Below are 13,811 nucleotides of genomic sequence, written 5' to 3'. Positions count from 1 at the left end.
GTAAAAGCAGCGGATCTTTTTCCTCTCAGAACGATAGCGGTTTTGTCGGCTAATTAGGCCCTATTGTTGTGAGCGCTGTTTTAAAGGCTTGTTGCTTTTCCAGGGACCATTTAGGTTCTCCGTGCCAAGGATGTTTTTATTTACACCAGCATCCTCTAGCAGCTGAGAAATCCCCAACGCTCACACCACACGGGGAAAAACAAATCTAACCGCATTTGGCGGCGTGCATCGTTTTAGTCTTTAGTCTGTGTTTTCCACCCATGTTAAAATAGGTATGCAATGTGCTGTGTAATTCTTGTCTAAGCAAGCTGCACTAAATGGACTAATAAGAGAATATGATGAAGCTCTTTGCAGCAGGGAAGAAGTCATCAATAAACATGCCCGCCGCTGAATTATTAAAGAACTGAAGGTGAGGTGGCCATGGAGGCTGTCAGGATAGGGTCTCTAGCCAGCTTAAGATTTCATATGCGGTTTACTCTTCAGTGATTCACAGATTTGATTTCAAGCATCGTTATCTGTGGCAAACGTCTCAAGCGTTCTGCTAACATTCCTTGTGGTGATTTGGGCATAGTGAAATACGGACAAATATCGTGTGATAAAATTATATAGATTTTGAGAGGTTCTTTGAAGTATTGTTGGTAGTTGTTATTGATTGGTCAGTGATACCACAGCGTTCCTGCTCTTTTTTTCCCACAGATCTCTAGGCTAAATGCTCTCAGAGAGCGTTATCTGTCTTCTCTCCTTCCATCTCTCATTTTCAATTCTTTTTCGGGCCTCAGCTTTTCCATTCCATCTTGCTTTCATGCTATCCCTTTATCCATGTGGCGTTCCATGGCTTCGGTCACCACTGGCCTTGTTACGGCAGGTCGATGGGCATCGATTTCAAAAAGACCAACACAGTACTAAAAGTGTCACCATGATTTCAGCCAGGTGGGAAACTGAAGACCCTCCCAGGCCACTATAATCCAGTCTTTCTCGTCTTGTCTTTCTGTCTTTTTTACTTTCTGTTCACTTGTCTCTCTCACTGTCCGTTTCAGCTGAGAGATTTCCTTCATGCAGCTATAATTCTTTTAAAGTCTGTACAACTTGACTTTCTTCCTTTAAGTGAATCTCACAGAATTTGTCAAGAACTTTTCTGGGTCACATTAGAGACCAAACGCAAAAATCTATATTTTTTTCTATTGTTTTATTTATTTTATATATTTATATATATATAAATGTAGTCTAACATTTTAAAATTAAGCTTAATTTAGGACCATTTTTTAAACATTTGTTACATTAACATTTTACATTATTTTCATGACAATTAAGAATATTTTCGTTCAGTTCTTATTACTGTAATGCTAAAATGTATTAATATTATAAACTGTAAATGATTCAGTATGTAAAGTGTTAAATCAGCGTTCATTAAAGGAAAATAAAAGTATAAAAGTATTTGCCTTTAAAGTGTTTATTTATTTAAATAAGTATATAAATATATCAGTTATAATGTGAAATTTGGATGAAAAAGTGTTTAATTGTCATGAAAAATATATATATATATTTATTCAGTACGTATTAAATCAGTGTAAATGAAAGGAATTCTACCCTGATGATTTCATATATCACTGTTTATAAATAGAATCATCATTAAGAATAATGGGGAAAAACATAAAGTGTGAAACATTGTGATACTGAGAATTTATGGGGAAAATGTGCTTAATTGTCATAAAAAAATCTTCAGGGGCTGTTCACACACATCTTTCTTTGTAAATGTGCTAGACTGAACTCTTTGACTGTTGTCATATCTTGTTCAACTTTTATAAAATGTCTCAAGACACCTGATATAATGATCCTAAAAACTGGCTTAATTTTTACAGAAAGCTTTTTTTCTTGTAATTTTGTGTTGAAATGTGATCTGATGGTTTTTGTGAGATTTACCATTTTCTCCCCTCACTGTCCTCTCATTTGGTTTTGATCTCCTCCTGCTCTCTGCCCTAAGTGCGCAGATCTCCTTGTGCACCGTGCATTTTCCCCTTGGAGGAGAAGATTGGATTCTTTCCATGTTAGTAATGAGGGGATGTTTGCGAATAAATAGATAGCTCAATAAACACTTTACTTCTTATTGCCTGTCTCCCCTCCCTCCCTCTTTCTCCCTTTATTCAGTCTCTCTCCTCGCCGATCCCATACTGTGTCCCTGCCTTGCCGTGACGCAACAAAATAGCGAGCCGTGGATGCCCAGACACAGCCACTCACACATACACACACAGAGTCTTCTCAGTATCCTCAGGCCAGCTTTGGCTGTCATGAATATTCAAGCCTCATTGGCTGAGTGGAGACTGAGCATGTGGCCTGCCCTAATGACAGTGATAAATGTTGAGAATTCGCCCTTCTTCATCTCGCTCTCGCTCTCTCCCTCTCTCTCTTTCTCTGTAACATGGCTCCTGGCATCTAAGCTTCATGTACAGAGATAAGCTCTCTGGTTAATAGCTATCATCATTGCTCATTCAGCCTCTGAAAGCACAAAAGTGCTGTCAGGAAACAGCGGCGTGCTTAGAGGCGGCTTTGTACTGTTTGAGGCTTTCCTCTTTCTCTCTCTCTTTCTCTCTCTTTCGCTCTCTCTTCCACTCTCTTTTTATTTTTGCTCCTTTACAGGTTTTTCTGCTTGCATCCTCTGGGAACTTGCTGGATGTCTGTTTGCTAGGTCACTTTTTAATATACAGTAGATGGAGAGGTTTAGGCTTCTGTTTACACCTGATATTAACATCTGATATTAACATCTGTCTCAAGTGATTCCTGCTAAATACATGTGTAAACAGGGTCCATCACTAAAACCACATTTTATAAGGGTCAAAAAATATGTGACGCCATAAGGATAGTTCACCCAAAAACTAACATTCTGTCATCATTTACTCACCTACATGACTTGATTTCTTCTGTGGAACACACATGCACACGCAAAGGATATTTGGAAAAATCTGCTTTTTATTAAATTTTTTGGTTACCAACATTTTTCAAAACATCTTCTTTTGTGTTCCACAGAAGAAAGTAATTTATACAGGTTTGAAACGGCATGAAGGTAAGTGATGACAGAATTTAAAATTTTTGGTGAAATATCCCTTGAATAATTGCGCTTTGGGTTTTGAACTTTGGCTTCAAATGAACTTCAAATTTGCTCCAAATATCATTAAATACATCTCAATCAGTTAATCAAGGTCTACAGAATTATTAGAAGCTTCCAGGTTGGAGCTTGGCTCTGCAGGAAGTTGGCCTTCTAGGAACAGGCCCGGACATCCCATTCTAGATAGATATCTATTCTTCTTATCTGTTATTGTAAGATCAGATGATGTGATTTCTCCTTGAATTCTTTTATTTCTTCTCATCCTGTGCAGAGGACATGTTGACCTTTGACCTCCAAAGTTTGGCGACCCTTGCTGCTGCCCGGGCATTAGAACTTGCCCCACCCATACCAATAGACTCAACTCCACCCATTCGCAGAATCCTCAATCTGCGCAGGAAGTGCAAGTGGACGCCACGTCCCGAACCGGTACACGCAACTCCAGTTCGTTTATTAACATTTCCATAATTGTATTATTTTTTCAAATTGTTCAGCCCTGCTTGCATCGCAAATATAATTTAAGAACTACGAATATGCGAAAATTCAGTTTGTTCCTTACACATTGCACAAATTGCATTGGTTTCAAAAGACTTGAAATATAAAGCATTAGTCGTGTGGACCAATTCTATTATATTTTTATGATATGTTTTAGGCCTTTTTAAAGGTCACTGTATGCTTTCACCGTATGGAAAAGAGCAATGTGAACATTCAAAATATCTCAGTTTGTGTTATGTTGAAGAAACACAATCCTACGAACCGGCACAGTGTTGTCTGTAATTTAGATTCTCTAAACTCACTGGAGATTATTCGTTCCATGTGTAGGTGTGTCCTGTTAAGGGTACCATGGAAACGCTGGACCGGGAGGAGCTAGCGATGCGTGTACGGCTGGCAGAACTGCAGCGGCGTTACAAGGAAAAACAGAGGGAGCTGGCCAAGCTACAGAGGAAACATGACCACCAGTGAGCAAACCACAGACCACTTTCACAAATACGCAGCCTCCACATATAAAAGCACTCTAAGCACCATTCAAAACCCATTTACAGACATGGACGAAGAGATCGAACTCTCTTCGATCCTTCAGGACACTCACTCTCACAGTCTCTCTCTAGGTCTTTCTCTGTCCCCTCGCAACACTCTGCTGAGACCACCCAGTATGTACCGAGCCCTTTTTGCATAAGCCTGAGCTGTGCTTAAGTCTTTCCTCTAGTCCACTCTCACAATTAGGATGGCTTAGTGTTTCGTTCCATTCAACATCATTAATGTGAATTAGAGTGATTGACAGGCTGTGTGTGTGTGTGTGTTTGTGTGTTTACAGGAAAGAAGAGACCTCACGCAGTCCAGCTCGTCGAGGCCCCGGAAGACCACGGAAGCGCAAATCCATGTTGGCACCCCTTATCCCCACTGATGCCCCTAAAAAAGTCAAGTGAGTGTTTCCTTTTGTGCTTGTTTCACTGTTCTTACAGTCTCTACATTTGTGAGGGCCAAAATCCTGAAGTGCAGTACCAATGCAGTACAAGTGACTTGCAGAAACCTTCCTTGATAGAATACAGGTTCATGAATTGGTCAGATTTTGTTTTAATGTTTTGATACCTCAATCTATGCTGTCATATTTCTAAGAAGTCAAACTTAAAATTTTACCCTGGCAAATGATGAAAAAGAACTTATAAATAAAATGACAGTGCACCGTATCTAGAGATGAGAACATGATATATACACCTTAGAAACTGTATCCGTGTAAGTTTTTAATGTATTATTATTATTTTATTTATTTTTGATGACCCGTTACATTCATCACAATACATAAAAAATAAAAAATAAATCTGCCACTACTTTTTATTGAGACTTTACGAAATGGCTAAGCGAATACTGGAGCATTCGTTACTAGTTAACAAGAATCTAGTTATAATTAGCTTTATGTAAGTGTTATGTAAGTCTCACAAGTATAAATGTATATGTTTTATGAGTACTGTTTACATTTAGAATCATAAAATCCTGCATAGCAGTAAATAAAGTGTTATTGTTCTCTTGCTCTTTTACAGTAATAATGAAAACAGTTCCACAGTTTCTAGAGCAAGAGAGCTGGGATTAAATTACAGCTTTACTGCAACCGGTAATAAGCTTAGCTGAGGAAAACAATTCCTTACCTGTAATTTAGCCAAGTACAACATGTTACTGGATCAACATCTTTTGTTGATCCTGGATCATCATTATTATAAAAAATATAGACTTAAACCAAAACCTACCCTAAACCTAACCCTACCCATAATTTATTCCTAAAATCAGTGGGAAATTATAGATGAATAACAAGGGTGTAGAAGCACCTAACCCTGATTTTAAGCCTAAAACAGATATTTCCTAAAAAGTTTATAAATATTTCAATTCTGATTGGTTGATTGGAATGTTGATCATGTTGTACTTGGTAAAATCGTGCTCGCCCTGTACTAACAGTCTAGATAGGAGATGTTTTGAAAGATTATGTTTGTAAACTCATTTTGTACGTGTATGTGCAGTCTTTACTACGTATCATATGTATGTAAATAAGTCTAGAAGGCTCAGTTCATACAAGGCAGACTAAGTACTTAATCAGTACGAAGAGCTGTCATTAATCATATTTACAACTTCCATTGATTATCTACAAGTGTTGCGACTCCCTTCTAACCCGTGACGCGTCTGCGATATTAATTTGATAAAGCGCAGAGACCAATATTTCTGCACCAAGTCAGGGCTTTAATTATCACTCTGATGGATGAGCATTTTCCCGTGAGATACACCTCTGTTTACGCCAGACATTTTGATAAACTCAGTCAAATCAAGTTTACCCTACCTGATTAACAAAACTCCAATTTTATTACTAGCCTGGTTGATTAGCAGCGTGCTAATGAAAAGCAAGAGCCAGAGCTTAATTACACATTCTATACCCAGCGCACATTTATCCCTGTCGTTAATAAAGCTCCCCTGCCAAATAAAACAAATGACAACTTCCCGCCACTTATGACCGAGTCATAAAAAGTCATATTTAGAGTCCCTTTAGGGAATGGCGGAGAGAAGCCGAGGTTTGACTTTCTGGTCATGGTTTACGTCAGTTTGATGGCAGACAACATTAATTGTCGAGCAATTGAAAGATAACTTTTGTTGTGTTTGTCAGCATTATTGGATTTTTAGGTTATGTGTTGGTATGTGGTTTTTTTTTCAGTCTCTCACTTTCCAAATCTGTTTGAGATCAAAGGTCATTAGACAAGGTTAAGGGTGTTGATGGGTCGTTGTGGCATTGCTAAGAGGATCAAATCCCATCTGAGTGTGAGGAGATGACTTGTTAAGTGATGTGTTTGGGAGCATGCTGGGCATCTTGCACCAGTGCATCATGGGAGCATGAGTTGGAGACCTGCATGTACTGTGTCCGAATATCATTGGTTTCCTTTGATAGACACTTTACTGTCCCAAGAGGCCATGGGAGTAGGCTTGTTCGACCACCTTTCTAGTAAAAATTTCAAAAAATCATTAAAACCAACAAATGAAAAATGCAAAAACAAATATGCAACCCTGGTGAAGATATTAAGACTTGTTTTCATAGATTATATCTTGAATGTAAGTGTGCTTTGTCTGGCTGCACTTTTAGATTGTTGCACATTTTGAATTGTTTATAGTGTTTGTGCAGAGAAAATACATTTGTATTAAAAGTACATTCCCTGAAAATAAGTCACATGTCTTATTTATTGTTGCTTATCAGGTAATTTTAATCGTGTTCAAAGATTTGTATTTATTCATTTTAAATCATGTATATATTTATTTGAAACAGTAAATTTAGGTTGCAATAATATTTCACAAAATTGCCGTTTTCACTGTATTTTTTTTAGTCAAATAAATGCAGCTTTGGTGAGCATTAGATACTTCTTTCAAAAATATATAAAATCTTTTAAATGGTACATGAGCTACAAAATATATTAGGACACTTAAAAATGTGCACATTCTACTCCATTAGCTAACACAACATTTAACCAAATTACTTTGTATTTTAAGGAAATTAAATTTAAAGGAATTTAAAGAAAATTAGGATATACATTTTAAGCAAGTTTGTTTGGTTTAAAACTACAAATCAGATACTGTTCAAAATGAAAACAAATCATATTTGGTCACTTTATGGTTGTCAAATGGTTTCCTGCATATGAAAACACAGCAATGCTCATATGCTGGGATTTATGCCGATATATATTCATTTACCAGAATTATTGAAGGTTTCGATGGTAGCAACATTCAGCATCTTTTCCAGTGAAAGAATGCTAGAATTTGATTATTGGGCTGTGAAGGAGACATGCACACACACATAACCGTTTTCTTTTGCTGTCTCCCCCTCTCTTTTCCTCCCTCTTCTTGATGATTGTGTCTTGCTAATCAATGCCCTTCCCTGAATAGCATAAATAGCATGTAATCCTGACCTCTCTGAGGGGAAAGGGTTTGTGATTAGAGGACTGTGAATTCTCCTATCAGCATACTCACTCAAGTACACACACACACACACACACACTCTCTCTCAACATAGGAATGTGACATGGAGTTGACACAAGGACTAGATGGGCCTTTCGGGGTCAGGAGGTCAGAAGGTCACCTTTGGGTGGCGACAAGCAGAGCAGAGAGCTCTGCTCTTTAATAGACGCCTAAGCCACAGTCCTCATCAAGCTGAAGCAACCGCACACCAAACCCTGCCTCGGACCTGGTGTCAGGTTACTAATCAGGTTTCCACGGTTACCTGGTTTCCCGAGCCTTGGGGGTTTTTGAGACTCTGTGGCATTTAAATTCAGTAGAAGTGAATCTGAGATGCACACAGTCTGGGAGAAAAATACGTCTCTGCTACAGACCAAAGGTTTATTATCTGTTCTGACAAAAACAGGGCCTTAATTAAGGCACTTAACAGCTTCATAGGGCTGTAGTTGAGGAAAAGGAGGAGAAAGGGAAGCGCACTCAACACTCTCTTTACTCCCTTCAGAGCTGAACAGTTTACTCTTGGTAATGCTTTTGTTCTTCAAGATATTTTCTACAGTTCCCCTCAGCTTTGTTGTGCTCAGTGCATTGTCTCCCAAAAAAAAACATAATTAATTTCCAGGTGTCTTCTGAAGGGGGTTTGCAATAGAGATTGTGGTTAATATGGTAATTTGATGTTTTTGGATGAATTTATCAGATGCTGATGTGGAGAATGGGGTGTAGACGGGCATGTTCATGTTGCATGTGATGGTGGGTCGATAGAGGTTAGTGTCCATTGATCCAGCTCTGGTCAGTAGAGTGGCTCCCTCTGGAATGCGTGCTCTCTCTTTCTCTTCTTTCTTTCACTTCAGTTGTTCTCATTTGTGTCCACTTTGATCTTGAGTCATTTCTCTCTCTCTTTAGTATCGTTTGGGTGTGCTTCTTGCTTGTGTAGTTTGGTTTAAGCTTACAAAGTTAAATTTTTTTATTGGTGATCATAAAAGAAATGTATTTATTCAAAGAAGTCTATTTGTTAAATATCTTTATTGGTGATCATAAAAGAAATTTATTTATTCTAAAGAAGTGTATTTGTTAAATATCCAAATTTGCAGATCTGTATTTGGCCAATTTTGTTATATTAGGTCTGAAAATCCCATTTCTATATCTGAATTTGTAATGCATTCTAAGAAAGTTGCAGTCTACAGATTTTCATTATTTTTTACACACAGACATGTTTGTGGACTAGAACTTTTCTGCTAAGGTTTTTGGACCATGGTCTATGTTTTTCCTCCCATCTGTCCTGGTCATGCCTCTGTGCCCCTCAGTCTCTGCGGGATCCTCCCTCCATCTCCAGATAAAGCAGGAGCTCTTTGTATTGAGGAGAAGGGATGGAGTCTATGTGGTGGGGATACTGATTCTTTCTGACAGCACCAGCCAGAGTAAAGGGCAGAGAGCCAGTGTTCAGACAGCTGAAGGGAAGAGTGAAACACAACACAGGCAGTGCTGGGCCTGTGCAGTGAATGTGTATATGAATGTTTGTCTATGTTAAGCAAATGTCTTCATGCATTTTTATATGAATCATACATTTCTGACAGGTCTTCTTCTAATTGGATGAGTAATCCTGAAATATGCATTGATTTTGTTTTGATGTATTATCCTTCACGTACGCATGCCAAACTACTCTTCTTCTTGTTCTTCAGCAGCCTTTTTATTTAGCTGCAAGGTGTATGGAAAGTCAAATGCTCCAAAAGTGGGACAAGACTGCGCTATTCAGCTGAGCAAATAATTTAATATTTCATTGTTCATTAATTATTTTTGTATAAATTATTAATGACAAATTATCCATGTGTGACCCAGTGGGCTGCGCAGATCGGTTCTGCGTGGATCAATTTGGCCAGTGCTGCACTATTAGTGGGTCACACAAGTAAACAATCTGCCCAGTTGGGACATGCCTTGCAAATTCTATGGTGCAGAATTATATGATATAGAAATAAAGAGATGTTGCCATGAGCATTTTCTTAAAAGGAGAATTTCTGGAGAATAGGAACATGACACCTTGTGAAAAGTGTATATTAAAAAATGAGGTTTTCAACCTTATAGCCCTTAACATCATACACATCAAGGTAAAAAATACATTTGAACTCAATGTAGTTGTGCAAAATGCAGTAAACATCATGTACAATTACAATGTACAATAAGGCAGTAATTGATTTATGCATACTGTGGTGCATGCTGGGAAACACTCCAGCATTCCAACACTGCAGAAATCATGGGGTCAAGTAGGTGATGTGGCACCTTGATTAGCAAGAAAAAAAAAAAATGTCTTCATGACTTGATTCGGGAGTCACGAGTGACTGTCACGTGTGACTGACTATATAGCTGTCGCTAGGACACAGGAGGGAGGCTGGAATTCACCAACCACATGTCGACATGGCTTCCGACACTCACCTGCCAATCATCCCGGTGACTGATGGGCCAGCTGATGTCTACGCTGCCACCCTTCGCCCCAAGCACTGACTAAGGCAGCCTGTAGCGGGGTTTGAAGTAGTTGTCTGCTTCTCCAGAGTAAAAACACTGATGCTTACACACTGTAAAACGAGAGGCCGATTGCCACAGAGCGAGTGTATGAGCCTTATTTCAGTGTAATAGGTCTGCTAGATGGTTGGCTACACACACACACACACTCACTCTTGTTGCCCTCCTGGAGGCCTGTGCAATGTACTGCTTTGTGCAGGAACAGATGCATTGATATGGTAATAAGACAGAGAAATTTTTATTTATTTTTATTTTTTTTAATGTAATGCTGGAATTCACAGCAACAAAACCATTGGCACATAGTGGAAAAGGAATAAGCAGAGATGAAGAGACTGAGACGAAAGAGAGCAAAAAAAAGAACAAACAAAATTATGAGTGGGAGGTTGCTTTACCAGCACTTCTCTCAGATATTTCTCGGTTTGGCATCAGACCCCAATTTTTCAAGCATGCAGCGGGGAACCAGGCCCCTGCCTCTCCATTCATCAAAGCCTGAAAAGAAGGTTATTAGAGAGCCACAGAGAGGGAAGGCAAGCCCTTCGCTCGCCTCTGATCTCTCCTTTTCATTCTTCGTTCTTCTCTTCCCTCATGAATACCTCTCTGTTGTGATGGACAGGTCGGCTGGAGCGGGGGCGGGGCTGGGCCTGCTTACAGCAGAGGACTTGACTGGAAGCGGAGACAAGCAGAGGAGGATGACCAGTAGCCCCTACCACCATCTAAGTAGCACACAGGTTTGTAGCTAATAATTTCTAAACTGCTGAAAAAAATGTGCTATGTTTTTGGAAACTTCATTTTAAATATGCTGTTACTGTTTGCAAATATCACAATTATGTGATTACTGTCAGATTTTGAATGTCAGATATTCTAAATGTTTTTCAAACTTGAATTTAAAATTTCTTTAAATAGTAAAGTAATTTCTTGATGTTTTTTGAAATGCCACCTTAAACTTTGCTGTTGTCATCATGCTTAACACTGTTTTCTGTCTATTGTCCATTATTAGTTGTTTTCGCTCTTGCATGGTTAAATACCGGTAAAAATGTAAAAACCCATGATAATTTAGCATTCAATTAAATAGAAGAAAAAAGACCAATTGCGAGTCAGTTGGCCAATATCAGTTATGTCACCGTTGTCGGTTAGATTTGAAATGCTAAACATTCTTAAATTGGAACTCGAATGATTTTGAATTGAATTTTGGTGAAAGAGACAAGCATGCGGTTATGACACATTTAAAATATTTAGAAAAGGATTGGTTGAGGAACATCGATACTGTGCTGCCTTGCAAGCATTGTAATAGTGCAACTCAAATTTTGCATGTGGTTTAATTCTCTTCCTATCTTTGTTTCAGATGAAGCCTCACTGTAGACCAAGAGGCAGGCCAAGACTGCTGAGCACAAAGTTTAAACAGAAAGCTTGCTCACAGCTGAAGCAGAAAGCCAAAGCCAATCGTGGATCCAGACTGATGAACTTGTTGTGTCACAGAGAAACCAATACAGCAAGCGCAATTACAGAACATCTGTCCCGAGAGCACAGTGGAAAAGAAGAACACACACATAATAGTAAAACTGGAGAGCACAGTGACACAGGTAAACAATAATATATGCTAGATGTATGTGACAAAGGTATTTTAATTGCATTAATATGTAGATGACTTTAGATTATTTTGACATTTTTGCTGTACCAAGGCTTTGTTGAACAATTTTTTTCTGTCCCAGCAGGTAGTGGGGCAGCAGTCCACCTGGAATCAGATGGGAAGGGGACTATGATGAGAAGAGGTGCAAGGTCAAAGGCCATCCTAAGCTCCTCACTCCTGCCAACCCGAACTCAGCAGCTGCTATGCAATACAGCAGTGACCGATAGCAAACTAGAAGCTACAAAGAAGGGCATCTCTCCCTCCGACAGCGACACAGGTGAGTTATGGGCTGAGAGAGCTGCATCCCACCATGATGATCAGTGGATCCTCTAATTTTACTGCTTAATTGTCATGGCATAAAAAAAAATTAATGACACCTCCTCAGGCATGCATTGGGCAAAACCCAATCTGTAATGCTAGCCTGCGTCATGCTGTGTTCAAGAATGCCACACCTACAGGGAAAAAAGAGATACCCTCCCTCCACTGCTCCAGTTCCGCTACATGTTTTAGTTCACATTCCCTGAAAACACACTTCTTTAAGTGAACAAAATGGAGATGAAATAATGGTGGTAATGAACGCTAATGTGAGCTACGCCTGCGGTCGAGCTGTGTTGACTCCGCTCTGTTAATTGCCCTGAAAGTTATCCTTTTCACATTTCACGAGCTTGCGAGAGTGTTGACGAGCGCCTCATAAGTGACAAGTGTGTCAGCACTGTGCTGACACCCGACACTGTTGCCACCGTGCCATCTCCGCTCAATGCAAGACTCATAGCCCACAGACGGCATCTGCCAATACATATCTGTGACACCGAAGCATTCGAGTATGAATTTGTGTGCATACATTGCAAAAAATGTGGAATCACAAAGGTATGCTTTTGAAAGAAATTTAAATTTATGTGATCAAAAATACAGCACAAATTACAAAATGATACAAAAACAGTGCCGCAGAAAGCATGAGATATAATATTATCTGAATATCTCAATTAACTGACAGCTAGAGTGCATAAGGTTTTGTTCATATTACAAACTTATATCAAGAGAGCAAAATAATCACTTCCAGGGAAACTGGTAAAAAATTGAAATAGAATTTTTAGGCATTTGGGAAACAGTGTTATTTTAAATATTATTCAAAATATTCCCCATCTTAATGTTTCCATTTAGCAATTTATGTTTAATATCCCAAAATTTGTTAGAATTTATTTGAAATAGAAATACATGTAATAAGTTTGCATTTTTGACCAACTGAATACATCTTTCCTGACTTTATGTATCAGTTTCTTTAAAAAACATAGTTTTGTAGTGATTCCAAACCTGTGAATCGTCCTGTAATGTGTGGCACGTCCTGATATTGCTGAGTTAGATGTGTTCCTAGGTCAACATATTTTGTTGACCCTGGAAACACATTTTACTCAAAAAATGTAGTCTTGACCATATCCCCACACCTAAACCTAACCTTAACCATGAGTGGATCAGAGGAATCAGAGGAAATCAGAGGAAATGATAGATGAATGACACTTATGTACAAGCACCTAACAGTGATTGTAAGCGTAAACTTCACAAAATCTGTAAACTTGTTCTCCAAATCTGATTGGTTAATCACAATGTTGTTCCAGGGTCACCAAAGATGTTGTCCCAGGAACATGTCTCACTTGGTAAAATCAGGTTCTGCGTAATGTGTGGCTGTAAACAGGAATCAGACAGTTGTGGGAAGCAGAGGTCTGGAGGTCAAACCTTTTAGTGACAAGACTTCTCTGACCGCCACAGTTCCTGTGAACATTGACAGTCACAGCCACATTTGGCACCCATTTCATGAACTCTCAGTGAGAGAAATCATCAGGCTGCATTCACCATTACTGATTCAGATGCCCGCTGTGAACTGTAATCCAGTCAAGATGTCAATGCATTCAATTGATCTATCATTTTCACAGAGGAGGAAGATGACGGCATCTATGTCAGCGAGGAAGGGGCAGAGGGCATCAAGAATCCATCATCTAAAGAGCAACTGTCTGGAGTCGGCTGTCCTTCACAGTGCTCCATCATGAAGCTTGAGGCCAATCACAAAGCCAAGAACAAAATGGAAAGTCAAGGATTTGGTAA

The 13,811-nt window shown here is 39.0% G+C and overlaps 1 protein-coding gene across 4 annotated transcripts in view; it reads left to right on the top strand.

Moving 5' to 3' along the window:
* The window catches only part of LOC132121638 (BAH and coiled-coil domain-containing protein 1-like), a 94,146-nt gene that overhangs the window by 70,722 nt on the left and 9,613 nt on the right, over window positions 1-13,811 (top strand). For 3 of the 4 annotated variants that reach the window (XM_059531246.1, XM_059531243.1, XM_059531244.1), the window contains 7 exons: window positions 3,372-3,526; window positions 3,920-4,056; window positions 4,413-4,520; window positions 10,701-10,815; window positions 11,430-11,667; window positions 11,797-11,991; window positions 13,643-13,807. In XM_059531246.1, coding sequence (XP_059387229.1) covers window positions 3,372-3,526; window positions 3,920-4,056; window positions 4,413-4,520; window positions 10,701-10,815; window positions 11,430-11,667; window positions 11,797-11,991; window positions 13,643-13,807 — 1,113 coding nt within the window. The remainder of the gene's footprint in view (window positions 1-3,371; window positions 3,527-3,919; window positions 4,057-4,412; window positions 4,521-10,700; window positions 10,816-11,429; window positions 11,668-11,796; window positions 11,992-13,642; window positions 13,808-13,811) is intronic. The other variant, XM_059531245.1, reaches the window with a different exon arrangement.

This window comes from Carassius carassius, chromosome 39 (assembly GCF_963082965.1).
Source record: "Carassius carassius chromosome 39, fCarCar2.1, whole genome shotgun sequence".
NCBI lineage: Eukaryota > Metazoa > Chordata > Actinopteri > Cypriniformes > Cyprinidae > Carassius > Carassius carassius.
The sequence above is the reverse complement of the archived record's forward strand: the minus strand, read 5'-3'. Positions and strand labels throughout refer to the sequence as shown.